The sequence below is a fragment of the Spea bombifrons genome, chromosome 2 (assembly GCF_027358695.1).
Source record: "Spea bombifrons isolate aSpeBom1 chromosome 2, aSpeBom1.2.pri, whole genome shotgun sequence".
Taxonomy (NCBI): Eukaryota; Metazoa; Chordata; class Amphibia; order Anura; family Pelobatidae; genus Spea; species Spea bombifrons.
The window spans coordinates 50,519,560-50,534,251 of NC_071088.1; the positions used below are offsets into that span (position 1 = coordinate 50,519,560).

Here is a 14,692-nt window from a genome sequence, read left to right on the forward strand (position 1 = left end):
TGTCCCATAGAGATCTTCCTCTGTCTTCTTTTTTGGGGAGAGAGCTAGAGTTCGGCAGGGAGATCGAGTGGCCGCACCCAAAGCAGGACAGCTGGGAGCCATGCAGTCTGCTGCCACCTGTCATACTGTGTCACAGACAGGCTTCCATGCTACGTAACATCAAAGTAGAGCATCCCTTGCTGTCCAACATCACACAAAAGTACCTACAACACAGCAGATCATCTCCCAGTCTACCAAATTACAAATAGTATTCCTACCCTACACAATGAAGTAGAGGGAAAAGGTCTATCCGCTTCTTAAAATGTGTTTCTTCTTTGTTCTAGATCCAGCGTGGACCAATTGGACTGAAACGAGTGGAACATGATGATAATGAGATGTACCACGGACAGAACTAAAGGGCACTGATTCATTTAAGAAGGTCTTTTGAGTTACTCTGTAAGTTATTAAACCTTCAAGAGGTTCGCTTTGTCTGGCAGCTGAAACTGTCCCTCTTCCTTCTATGTAGGTCTATGTGACATTTTGTCAGAGTCGCCTGGTGCTTGAGGAATGAGCCCTTCAAACCGGAAAATTTTTTAATGAATTCTGTCTTTTATCTGTAAGTCTCTTGTCCCTCACTAAAGGTTATGGGTAGTTTAAAATAGTCTACATGTACTAACTTATTACTCATTTCTTGTTTCTCTTCTTTTCATATTTAGAATTCTGCATGGATTTACTCATTCTCCTATTCCATTATTGGTTCTTCAGAAACTTCTTCTGGGACCTACTAGTACAGTTGGTACAAGTAAGTAAATCTTCAGACTGTATTTGCTGTAAATACTTACTATTGAGATTAGAGATAGGAAATATTTAAATGTATACCTTATTTTAATTAATGTTTGGGCTAGGGTTACTTGTCTATCTGGTATTTGGCATCTATTTCTTCTTTCTCTTAGATCAAGCACTGACCAAGTTAACCACATATACTCCTGGACTTAGTGCTACATGCAGGATGATCCGATGTACCATGGAACAAAACGAGCCAGATGAATCATTTCAGAAGGTTTTCACTTTCATTGTAAGTTATGAAACCTTTAAGAAGGTTATTACAAATTCTGCGGTTGCTCAGTCTGGCTGCTGAAACCATTCCTCTTCCTTTTGCACAGATCTTCAAACCTGCTTGGAAGATCTTGCGTCTGTGTCATATTCTCCTGGTGCCTGAGGAATGAACCCTTCACACTGGAAGTCTTTTGTCTGTGAGTCTCTTCTTTTTATTTGTCATAAACACGAAATTACCCAATAACTAGTTTTATTTAAAACCAACAAGCTAATTTTCCTTTACTAATTCCTCCCTCCTATTCTCCCATTGGTTCTTGTCTAGCGATGACTGTATCTTCAGGCCGTATATATGCTGTAAATTCAACTTATTTTGATTTGTGCATAGGATGAGATTTCATTTTAATGATCTTTTTTGTTACCTATGCCAGGTGTGATGCTCAGATGTGAATTTGTGTCAACTATCCTTCAAAGCCTGTTCCAAGTAGATCTGTAACAGGTCGGTATCTCCTGTCCCTAACATTTCTTACATGTAACAATTGTGTCTTGTTCCCCATTTCATCTTCTATGCATTCTGTGATCACTTGCCCTACATTGTTTGATCTTGTATTTGTCACTTTGTCCACACTGTTCCTTAAACATCTCCTCTATTCATTCTTCCCATAAGAACGTGTAATTTTCTTACCATGATTTTCCTGGCTTTCATAATCACAGGTTTCTTATTCTTGTTTTCTCCAGCTACCAGAATGGCTTGAGATGTCTGGAAGATCTTTCATCCTTCAAGCTTCCTCTCCTGAAGATCTCTAGAACTTCAACTTCACTGCCAAAGCAAATTTATCTCCACTCATCAGACGCTGATCCTCTTCTTCTTGTCATTGACGATTAAACCTACAGCATGACACAAATGTTACCATGTTGCAGTTCTTTAAACTATACAGCCCTATATAAGTAAACTCATTTAAACCCCTTAAGTTACCTGTACAGCATCCAATGTGTCATTTGCATACTTTATATATTATCTTGGTTTCACCCAGTTTAATAAAATCCTTTAACTTTATTTATATTTCAGTGATTACTAATGGATTCATTTAAACATTTCATTAATTGACTTTTATTTCTCCACATACTGTACACAATACATTCAAGCCTCTGTAAACAGTTACAGCAATGTTCTCTGTCAACTCACAAAGTGTTCCAAAATAACACACACAATGTAACGTTACTATTGTGTGTTATTTGCTTGTACAACATCTGCTTTCAAACTACCGTATTTGCTCGATTATAGGACGAGGTTTTTTTCAGAGCAAATGCTCTGAAAAATACCCCTCGTGTTATAATCGAGGTCGTCTTCTAATTAGACCTCAAAAAAATGTCTGCTGGGGCCAGGCTGCTTACTGGTGCTTTGGTCCCGAGCAGCGTCTCTTCTATTAGCAGCAGGAAGCTAGCAGAGTGTCACATAATTCTGCCTCCCCCTCCTTCCTCTGGGGGCGGGGCCAGAGAAGTTGCTCGCACAGCCGGGCCCCTGCAGAAGTCTTCAAGTGAGAGAGCTGCAGTTCAGGTAAGGGGGTGGGCTGTACTCAAACTCCTATCATCCCCAGGTTCCAGCATGTACTGGCTGCCTTGGCTTGATAGGAGTTTGATTGGTGTTAGCAGTTGTATATATATATATATATATATATATATATATATATATATATATATATATATATATACCTCCAGAAATGCCTTTTAATCCCCTATATGCCACTCTGGCATATAGGGGGTTAAAAGGCATATCATGGGGCAGAGTGGCATATAGGAGGGCATAAGACATTTCTGGAGGCAGAGTGGCATATAGAGGGTTAAAAGGCACATCATGGGGCAGAGTGGCAAATAAAGGGGGATTAAGGCACTTCTGAGGGCAGAGTGGCAACCTTGGGGGCAGATGTGCATAACTGGGGAGGGGTAGGTTGGCAAATAAAAAGAAATAAAAAATATATATATTTTTCTCAATCATAGCTTTTATTAAATATGAAAAAATTGTTTACATGAATTAATATTTACTAGTAAAACTTTTTTTCCTATAGGGTAGTCTTATATTCAGGCTTTTTGTTTTTTTCCTAAATTAATATTTAGATTTTGGGGGGTCGTCTTATAATCGGGCAAATACAGTAGTTATTTTTTAACTTTGACTTATTTGTTTTCCTTCAAATATAAGATATTGAGTGTGGGGCATGTGTTTCTACTCAAAGAAATCAAACCATGTATAACACAACTTAATACGACTTATATAAACGATAAATAGTACAAAAGTGAATGTACACAGCGCCTGATTAGCTGCATTTCCCTCTGTCTCAACCAGAAAAAAATTCAAAATCAAATTTACACCGACTGGCATAAAAGATTAAAATTTGGCACCTTCATTCTCATAACGTAGGATCTATATCCATATAGGAAAAAACAGAAACAAATATATAGTGCAATATGTTTAAATCATATCAACATATAGCACTTTATCTGATTAAAACTTATTGCACTATATATTTGTTTCGGTTTTTTTCCATCATGGTTCCATCAATAGTATAGATTTTTTTTTTGGGCAAATGGGAGACGAGCCTTTGTTTTGTTTTTGGTCAGGAGTGCATTAAAACATTAAAACGTGTCTCTGGACTGTGAGCCTCGGCCAGAATACGCCACGGGCTGTATATACAATAAGGATGTTTAGCCTTGAAGAAAAGTGGGTTATTTATGGCAGTGGCACGAAAGTCTTAATAACTAAAAATCCAATTCCTCATTTACCTAAATGTCCCTCTAAGACATTGGTTCCCCACGGGCGGTATGAAAAGGAGCCAGGGTGCTTCTCAAGTACATTGGCCGCTTGGCTTCTACGGCTTGTCATTAACTTAAAATGTGGGAAAGAAAATTAAACTAATAAAGTTAATAAAAAAGTTTAATTTCATCTAATTCCTCCAAATGAAAAGATAGCTCTGCAGGCAGGAATAGTTGCCGCAGTTCCACTGATAGCCAGCAGGTGGTGCTCCTAAACCTATAAGTATTCAGCATAGAGACACACTTTTTAATATTGTGCCTGAAGAAGAGACCGAGAGTCTCTATAACATGCTTTTTATTTCTACGGCTACAACTCCACACCTTATACTTCATAATGAGCATAAGCTGTTTGTTTATATGCCTTTGGCACGAGAGTTAATGTAAGGAAGTTCTACTTCACTGAGAGGAACAGCCTTCCAGCAGAAGTGGTAGAGGCTGATACACCGAGGGAAGTTAAATATGCATGGGGTAGGCATATAACTCCTGAATGTAAGACCAACGACTGATTAAGGTTTGATTCTTTACAGCAGGAGAAACGGGCAGACTAGACGGGGGCCAAATGGGGCCAATCTGCCGGCAAATTCTAATTTTCTCAGTTAATAGAGCACCCATGTATTTGAATATACAATCCACCTGTCTGTGTAGGGATAGGGTAAGCATATACGGATTTATGCCAAGACGTATGCCAAGTATTTTTACATGCATTATACGATATGTAAGATTATATCATAGTATCTAGAAGAAATTTGTAAAATACCCAATAGCACTAATAGCACTTCTATTAAGTATTTCTGTATCAATACGTAGAACCCAAGCCCTGTGGATTCCCTGTGTCCAGAAATATGTTTCATTTCTGCAGTTAAGTGTCTTTTCCAGCAGGTGGCGCCTCTTTGCTAACAGAACTATTTTCCGAATAATAAGATTTTTTCCAATGTTTTCCCTAAAGTTCAATAATGACAAACAATTTCAATAGGGAAAGATGGTTGTTTTATAAAGAGATATAATATGTGACCCAGGCAGCATCTCGACTCTCCCCCCACAACCTACTCCTTGTCCTAATCCAGCACCTCGTCTCAGAAGGATGTATTCTGCCCGGTAGAGGAGATAGTGGGGGCTTTGCTGACTTGGCACAGACCACCAAAACGTAACTGGACTGGTTGCCCAGGAGAGATCTCTGAGCTCACCAACTGGATCTAATGTTTTTATGTTCACACAGTGAGCACCTGATCTGTTGCTCCAACTGAGTACGGAGCTATACCGGCCAACAGCCTACCGGGCATTTGCCTGGCGTGCCAGAGGGCCACTCCAGGCCTGACAGTTGGTAGGTATGAGTAGGCTCCATGCTAACTGTGGCTTAAAAAGATACACATCACTGATGAGCCAAGCATCTATTTTACCTGCGTGTTACTTACAGAAGATAATCCATTCCATCTCTATGGTTTCATTTTGACGGTTTTTACATTAGGAGGGTTCCTATATCATAACCCCATTGAAAGACAGCTTCGGCCGAGGCTTCCTAGTGTTTCTTAATAGCTCGGGTGGTAGCAGGTGAAGAACTAATTGAATTTGACAGTAAAATGAAACAAAGCATCTGCCAAAAGCGGGCTTGCTGGAAAGAAAATGAAGTCTCCAGTAGAGTGTTCCGTTACAGAAAGTCTCCGGAGAGTGTATTTAGTGACATATTTTGCCCACAATGATTATGTTTTCTTCTCGGCTTCAATTAAGACCTTATTATTGATGGAGCTACAAGCAGCTGAAGCCACGGTTTGTGCATTTGATGCAAAATACCGCAACGTTGTAGCAGCCAGACAGTCTAGGCGCACGCAGGGCTGAGGTTGAGCTTTAACGACGTTCAAGAAGAGAAATTTCTTTCTACTAAATCGAGAGAGAGACCAAAATGAGTGACGGAGAAGTCTGACGCGGCCTCATCCTTCTACGTGGTTCCACCAGACAATTCTTAGCACGTTGCCCAAAGATATAAAGTATCAATGACTTGGTTACATGTGACTTAGAACAATCCACAAATAGTGTTCGGAACCTCTAGAACTTAATGACCGTCCTTCACTAGAAGCCACCGGGATAGAGTTATGAAGAGCGTTCTATATGTGGAGCAGTTACCATGGAAATAGATAGAATGTTCCTCTGATTGCAACACATTTTCAGGGTTGGATCAGAAGAGTGTGTCATAGAGATGGACCAACTTACCCCTCTAGTGTTCATAAAAGTAACATTACACACGATCCATACTACTATTTGAATGCTGAAACCCCGCCAAGAAATAATTCATGTAAAAATTGTCCTTATTAATATATTTTAAGCTGGGAAAGCTTAACTGTCATGTGATACAAAAGGCTTACCACGATTGGACAATAAACCTAGCAGACTCGCACCTGAAGGAGGAGAACGTCCCGGGATTCATCCCATCGCAAAAAACAGGCAATGTTTCAACCTTCGTCAAAGCTTTAGAACCTTGATGATCTTGTGCTATGGGCCGACATTGTAGACAACATGCGCAGGCATACAATGTATCAGTTCATCAACTGCGCTTTATCAACGCTCTATTTACAGGGTCCTGGGAGGACCAAAAGACTCAAGGAGCAGGTTAGAGAGATGGGCAATTGATTTTTTTGCTAATTTCCATCTTGTAATCTCCAAGTAACGGATTAATACAAGACTGATAGAAGAAATTAGAATGCGCGTCCTAGCACCATGGCCGCGCTATTTGTCACAGAGCAGATGGCCCGTGCCAGATCTATCTTTATTCCAAATAAATTAAATTGCATTTCCTCCGAGTAATTTTTCACCGGCGTGGGCTGCTTTTCTTAGTTTGCTTGAAAGACGGGCCTCCGCATCTACTAGTGACAGGCTATCCGCGGGTGGAAATTGGCAAACATTCATTCCCTAGAAGTATAGCGGTTTCCCGTTAGACAATCTGCAGTCTCTATATACGCTCTAATGGAGTCTGTATTGTATTGTTTTTGCCCCCAAAAAGTATTTTCGAGCGGGGGTTTGATTAGAAAGAATGTAACATTATGGTTAAAAAACAGGAACTATTTCTCGTGATTAAGCAAGTTATGGTGAAAGCCGAGGAGAGTCAGAGGGCGAGGGGCTGATGAAGGCGAGCCCTAAGGGCAGCAGAATTTGCTAAAGAGTGCGGCTGTATGAAGAGCGACATGATGAAGAGTGCGATGAAGGCCACTTGACTCGGGTCATCCAACGACCCCTCACCCCGATGAGTAACCTCAATGGACTCCATCGACAGCAACGCCCAGCACCTTCACAACGTTACGGAGGCCGAGAACCTCCCTGCAGCCTCCAAAGTCTTATCTACGTCCCCTCACCATCCTTGTGACCTTCTTACCCCAGAGGAGAAGACGGCTAAGATCCCACAGCAGGCGAGACCCCCTGCAGCTACATTTCTAACCACCAAGACTAATAAGCAATTAACTTAGAATTAGCCTTAAAAATGTTTTTTCCCCGGTTATTTTATCATTAAGGGCAGGTGTCTAAACATGTCACCTTTCCTGAATTACAGATCGCTAATAAAACAAGCTACAAAGGCAAAAACATACGTAAAAACGGCGGATCGGGAAGAGGTCTGATGCATACTGGGAAGATTAGGGGTACCATGGAAGCAGGATCTGCACGATTATTCCTCCTCATTAGGTTATCTCTCCCATATTGTTAAGCTGCTGATTGCTGTGGATTGGGTCAGACGGCCATTGTGAGAAATTGTGGGAGGAAATTGATTAAAAGATGCTCTTTTTGCCACAACCAAACAAATCTAATCAAATCTAATTTTTTTATAGTAAATTCTAGAGGTAATGAGTGTGTATATATATATATATATATATATATATATATATATATATATATATATACACATGCACATATACACACACATAATATGTAATTATATCTCGTGAAATGTAATATTATAGTATATTATAGTATATTTATATATGTTACTGTGAAAGACCGAAATTGGTGAATGTCGACTTTCACCGGTGAATGTCAACACATACCAAATACGTTGGTGAAAGATCGAATATTTCATTTCATGATATTACATTCGGACCCTCACCGGTGTATGTCGACAATCACAGATATGCTCTGGTGGAGGTCAAAAAGAGTACATTCGGACCCTCACCGGTGTATGTCGGAGACAAATAGGCGACTGGCTGTCTCCCGCTGCTGTCAGTCCGTATGCCAAATCCTTTGTTCTGCTGTCAGTCCGTATGCAACTCCCGCCAAATCCTTTGTTCTGCTGTCAGTCCGTATGCCAAATCCTTTGTTCTGCTGTCAGTCCGTATGCAACTCCCGCCAAATCCTTTGTTCTGCTGTCAGTCCGTATGCCAAATCCTTTGTTCTGCTGTCAGTCCGTATGCAACGTTTGATGGTGCGAGTAACGTTTTCTACATTTTTTACGACACCCTTATTTATAATCAATGGATACCGCAGTGAATCGTGATCTTTTTATTGAAAAGTTAAATGCATTAATTGCGGAAAAACGAGAAGACAATTGTTTTTATTTTTCTCAAGAAAAGTACTCTAAAATACTTTCTGAAGTGGTTTCTGCTAAAACTAAGTGCAATACACCTTTGGATTACAGACGATTAAAACGTTTTGATGTTTTAAAAATTAATGATGAAGAGAAGTTAATTGTACCATTAAAACAAGGAGACACGAATATCCAGTATTATGTTACCAATGAGGAATTGTTCAGTATACTATATGAAACTCACACCAGAATAGGCCACGGAGGAAGAACACGTATGCTGAAAGAATTGCAAGTTAAATACAAAAATATTACGTATGAAGTTGTCATGTTGTATTTAAATTTATGCAAACAGTGTCAAATGAAACACAGTGCACCTAAGAAAGGTATTGTTGTGAAACCAATGGTCAGTTCTGAGTTAAACTCAAGATGTCAAGTTGATCTGATAGATCTACAGTCAAACAGCGATGGCGAATATAAATTCATAATGGTTTACCAAGATCATTTAACTAAGTTTGTCCAGCTACGACCTTTGAAAACTAAGAGAGCTGAAGAAGTAGCGCATCACGTTCTTTCAATATTTTTAACATTTGGTGCTCCAGCAATATTGCAATCAGATAATGGTAGAGAATTCAGTAATCAAGTCATATCCGAACTATGCGCTATGTGGAAAGATGTTAAGATAGTCCATGGAAAGCCTCGTCACAGTCAAACACAAGGCTCAGTTGAAAGGGCCAATCAAGATATACAGAATATGCTATCCGCATGGATGAACGATAACGATACAAATAAATGGTCAGATGGTTTACCCTTTGTACAATTTGCCAAGAACACTACATACCACGAAGGAATACGCCAAAGTCCTTATGAAGCCATGTTTGGCGTTAAGGCTAAAAGAGGCATAGCATCGTCTTTTTTGCCTAGCGAACTAATCGCAAATATTGAAACCGAAGAACAACTCAAAGAAATTGCCAATACTTGTGAAACCGAAAAACAGCATGAAGAAACTGTTGATACTTCTGAAAAAAATTTGTGCGGTGGTCTTTCGGAAAACCATATTTCAAGGAAAAATATTGAAGAGGACCTGCATTCTACTACGTTTCCACATCAAGCTCTAACTGGAAAACACGAGTTAATTTCAATAAAAAGAGCGGCCGCGAAAGAGAATCTTGTACTGCAAGCAAACAAAATGTTACGCACCTCACAAAAACAATTTCCTCCTGCTCAAATTGGCGATAGTGTACGAATACAAGTGCCTGATGTCGACCGTGGTCGTACAGATAGCCGAAATGTGTTAGCGGTTGTTGTTGGGATAGAAGACTCCGACTTCTATAAACTGGCAAATAAAAATGGTACCCTCAAGCAGCTTTACACACGTAACCAGTTCGTAATTTGTAAAGAAAAGTTACTTTCCATAAATGAGATTTCGGCTCAAGAAATTTCGCTGAGAGAAGCAGCTGCAGCTAATTCGAGAAGCGGCGGGCAAGGCTATACACGCTGTCATTGCAAAAGGAAGTGTTCCACAAATAAATGCAGTTGCAAAAGCAAGGGACTTCTGTGTAATTCAAGATGTCATAATAGTTTCAGTTGTTGCAATAAATAAGTTAATGTAGTTGCAAAAGCAAGGGACTTCTGTGTAATTCAAAATGTCATAATAGTTTCAGTTGTTGCAATAAATAAGTTTCTAATCACATAATTGAATCCTTTTATTATCACCCTTGTGATATTTTATCGCCGCTGAAATACGGAGAAGAAAATAGAAATCTCCGACATTCACCATTAGTACTTGGTGAATGTCGACATTGGCCGGTGTAAGTAAGAAATAAGGGTATTTAGCAATTATTTTGGACATACACCAAGCGACTATGTGAATGTTGTGACTTGATTACTGAATTCTCTACCATTATCTGATTGCAATATTGCTGGAGCACCAAATGTTAAAAATATTGAAAGAACGTGATGCGCTACTTCTTCAGCTCTCTTAGTTTTCAAAGGTCGTAGCTGGACAAACTTAGTTAAATGATCTTGGTAAACCATTATGAATTTATATTCGCCATCGCTGTTTGACTGTAGATCTATCAGATCAACTTGACATCTTGAGTTTAACTCAGAACTGACCATTGGTTTCACAACAATACCTTTCTTAGGTGCACTGTGTTTCATTTGACACTGTTTGCATAAATTTAAATACAACATGACAACTTCATACGTAATATTTTTGTATTTAACTTGCAATTCTTTCAGCATACGTGTTCTTCCTCCGTGGCCTATTCTGGTGTGAGTTTCATATAGTATACTGAACAATTCCTCATTGGTAACATAATACTGGATATTCGTGTCTCCTTGTTTTAATGGTACAATTAACTTCTCTTCATCATTAATTTTTAAAACATCAAAACGTTTTAATCGTCTGTAATCCAAAGGTGTATTGCACTTAGTTTTAGCAGAAACCACTTCAGAAAGTATTTTAGAGTACTTTTCTTGAGAAAAATAAAAACAATTGTCTTCTCGTTTTTCCGCAATTAATGCATTTAACTTTTCAATAAAAAGATCACGATTCACTGCGGTATCCATTGATTATAAATAAGGGTGTCGTAAAAAATGTAGAAAACGTTACTCGCACCATCAAACGTTGCATACGGACTGACAGCAGAACAAAGGATTTGGCATACGGACTGACAGCAGAACAAAGGATTTGGCGGGAGTTGCATACGGACTGACAGCAGAACAAAGGATTTGGCATACGGACTGACAGCAGAACAAAGGATTTGGCGGGAGTTGCATACGGACTGACAACAGAACAAAGGATTTGGCATACGGACTGACAGCAGCGGGAGACAGCCAGTCGCCTATTTGTCTCCGACATACACCGGTGAGGGTCCGAATGTACTCTTTTTGACCTCCACCAGAGCATATCTGTGATTGTCGACATACACCGGTGAGGGTCCGAATGTAATATCATGAAATGAAATATTCGATCTTTCACCAACGTATTTGGTATGTGTTGACATTCACCGGTGAAAGTCGACATTCACCAATTTCGGTCTTTCACAGTAACATATATATATATATATATTTTACAATGTGAATACACTTATTTTTATATATATATATATATATATATATATAACATTTGAATATATATATAATGTGTATATATATATATATACATATAAATATATGTTATTAAGTCAGTCTTTTTCGTTTTTTTATATAATAATAATAGGGAAATCGGCAATTGCCCCCCCCCAGCCATTAGAATCCAATTTTCTTTATTTCGGTCTCAAACAAAATTAATAATTTTGAAAGGCTGGAGGACGCTGCCAGAGCGGCCATAATGAAAGAGAGGTCGGGTGTTTTCAAAGAAGAATATATATTTGTAAGGGCCAGGGCTGAATTGTTAAATGCCATTTAATAGGCAAGTGACAGCAGGAAACGGACTAATCTTTATAGAGCGCTGATTAGTAAGTAAGGCTTCCCGGGTGATAATTAGTATTGCTCTGGCCAAGTTCCAGCATCTGACGGCGGCATCCACGGCGGCATCCACGGCGTAACGGTTAATTGCCAGACACTTTTAACTGTCATTAAATGTCACCATTTTATTTCCACGGCCAGAGCATGTGGTGAAATTTTTTTGGGGGAACAAAATGACCCCAAGGGTGAGTTTAACTCTTTAGCAATGCGTTGCATTCAAGCAGGGCCCTCAGAGGGTTAATCAAGATAATATCTTTCTCTTGTTCTACATAGAATGACTCAAAATTGTCTCGATTTCTCTGGAAATGACCTGGCTTCAATTCTTATCATGCTTGCCAACATGTCAAAAGGTCACTTTACTGACAGAGGGACTGGCCAAACAAAACATGGGACAATTGGCAGGTACATAAAAGAAAATAACAGGACTAGACGATCTATGTTTCTATGCATTTTTGGGGACAAAACTGTTCAATTAAGAACCTAAACATGTTTGATTTAATGTAACGGAGATGCAGCTCATCACACCTTGACAGCCATCACTACTAAAGAATAGAGCCCTACAAGTCAAAACAGCCCAATCCGTCTCAATGTAAAACAATAAAAAAACCTTATAAGCGCCGTAGACCTTTTTTTTTTTTATCCGTAAACATCTGCCCCAGGGGTCTGTTCCTCAGAAAAGCAAGGAATTACGTTGCGGTGTTTTCATCCGCACTCCGAACGAAGCGGTTGCTTTTGCGAGGTACGAGCGACCATTGTTGGGTTAGCCGACGACTCTGTGCCTCCAGTTGGCGTTAAATCAACCCCCCGCCGTGCCTAATCCTGTGCAAAGAACGTCGCTGAAGTCTGGAACACCGAGGTATAATTCCGACTTCTTTTTTTTTCTTATCAATTCTAAGAAATTGCTCGGAGCAATCAGACTTCTCTCAGCCAAAAAGTACATTAGTCAGTGACAAAGACCGGCGCGCCACTTAATCAGAAGGCGCTGTGATTGATAGCGCGTCGATGCGGCCTTTAATCAGGGATGCGCTATTCAGATTTCCAGCCATTAAACCGGCCAATCTATATGATCGCGCCGGCTCGACGGTTCATTTGTCACGTTCGTCAAACACGGGGCTTTTAAACCGCTTGCCGACAGCGGTACCGGCCAGCATCTTATTTCGCGTCACATTGTCAGATTTTTTTCTATTTTTTCTACTAAATAGGATGGAACTTTAAAAAAAATAGATCGATTGTGAAATAATGTAGATTAGTAAAAAGTAATTTTAAGACAGAGAATCGCGCACATTGTCACTTAACTGTGAAAAACACCAATTGTTCCTTTAAAGGAAATAGCTTGCATTCTATCCCCTATTAACTCATAAATAAGGATTTTGACCCAAAATGAATTTTTACTCCCAAGTATTGGGGAAACAAATTAGAGTGCAGATAGAGGGGCGGAGAGCTGCGCAAGCAGCAGTGATGATGGGAGAGAGAGAGTGAGCGTGTGTGTATGGTGTTTGAGTGTACGTGTGTAAGTGTATGGTGTTAGCATGAATGTGTGAATGTCAGCATATGGTGTCGGGGTGAGCTTAAGGTTTGTGGTGCGAGAGAGAGGGGAGAGATTTGTTAGTTTGTATGTGTAAGTGTACGCTGTTAGAATGAGTGGGTGCTAGAGTGAGTTTGCGTGTTAGTATGTGTGTGCGTGTTTTGGTTACAAAGTGTGGGAGGCTGCTGTCACTAGGGGTCAATAAACCTAGGCTCACCCCTGGCGCGGTCCAAGCTTGCTTCTATATCTGTCAATATAGTAATCTGGGTCTAAACTGCTAGCTTTAACAACTATTTGGCAAACCGGTGGCCAAAGATATGAGGTGTGAGCGTCTTTGGACTACAGGGGTCACTTTAATACCCTCAACACAACCTTCTCCAGAAGCTCTCTGGGGTGAAGGTACTGATCAATGCGCTGAGGCCACGTTACAAGAAGGTCGCATGTCCATCCGGCTTCTAAATAAATTCTCTTTGCTTCAGTCGATCGCACAACCTGAACAATGAGGGATTTCATAATTACTTCACGCTACTCAATTAAAAATACATTAAGGTGCGAGATCTCTTCCACAAATCCCCCAAGGAGGGCAATTTGTGATTAAAGCATGCACCTACATATGGAAAGGTCACTTTGCCGACTGTGCCGTACATCAGTAATATAATGACGGAGAGGGGGGTGTGCACACGCTGGGTTCAGGGAAGATGAAGGCGTAATATATTATGATTTTTAATAAGAATAATGGCATTTTGATCATAATGAAAATATTCAGCAGAATTCTGGAAGTCTGGCACTTGAGGTTATTAGCGTTGGGAAAATTCACTTTGTATCTATTACTAAAACATGAGATAAAGGAGATTTATTACCTGAACCTGTTCTAGATACCCTACTTTCACACCCCCTAACATTACAGGCGTGCAAAGTGGGACATCTGTGTTGGGGGGCTTCGCAAGAGGTGGAGAGGGGCAAGAAGAACTGGGTAGTTCCAGAGAAGCAGCTACCTTATCCTCACCTCACTCGGTTTCAGAACGGCATGAGGAGACCAGCAGCAATGGAGGTCTGTTCTACAACCTCAATTAATTGTAAAGGCTCCCTGATCTGGTCTGTGGCGATCACAACATCTCCCTGACAGGTCCATGACAAAAGCAGGACAGTGCCCAGAAATCAGGACTTTCCTGTGAAGTCTGGGACTGTTGGGAGGTATGTACATTGTAAATTATTTAAATATATTTTCAGTATGTTTAATGCTAAAACACCTACATTTCCATAAAACATTCCATCTCTGGAACTCCCAATGTTTACTTAGAGCTCCATTTGGGGTTTGCGCATGCAGAACTGCAAGCGGCCTCTATAGTTAGGAC

At 40.0% G+C, this 14,692-nt stretch overlaps 1 protein-coding gene across 1 annotated transcript; it reads left to right on the forward strand.

Moving 5' to 3' along the window:
• The first annotated feature begins 8,224 nt into the window (after positions 1-8,224).
• Positions 8,225-14,411, forward strand: LOC128473661 (KRAB-A domain-containing protein 2-like). The gene is made up of 2 exons (XM_053455912.1): positions 8,225-9,714; positions 14,245-14,411. The coding sequence occupies exons 1-2, from the start codon at positions 8,289-8,291 to the stop codon at positions 14,409-14,411; spliced, it is 1,593 nt and encodes a 530-aa protein (XP_053311887.1). The 5' UTR covers positions 8,225-8,288.
• Positions 14,412-14,692: the final 281 nt, after the last annotated feature.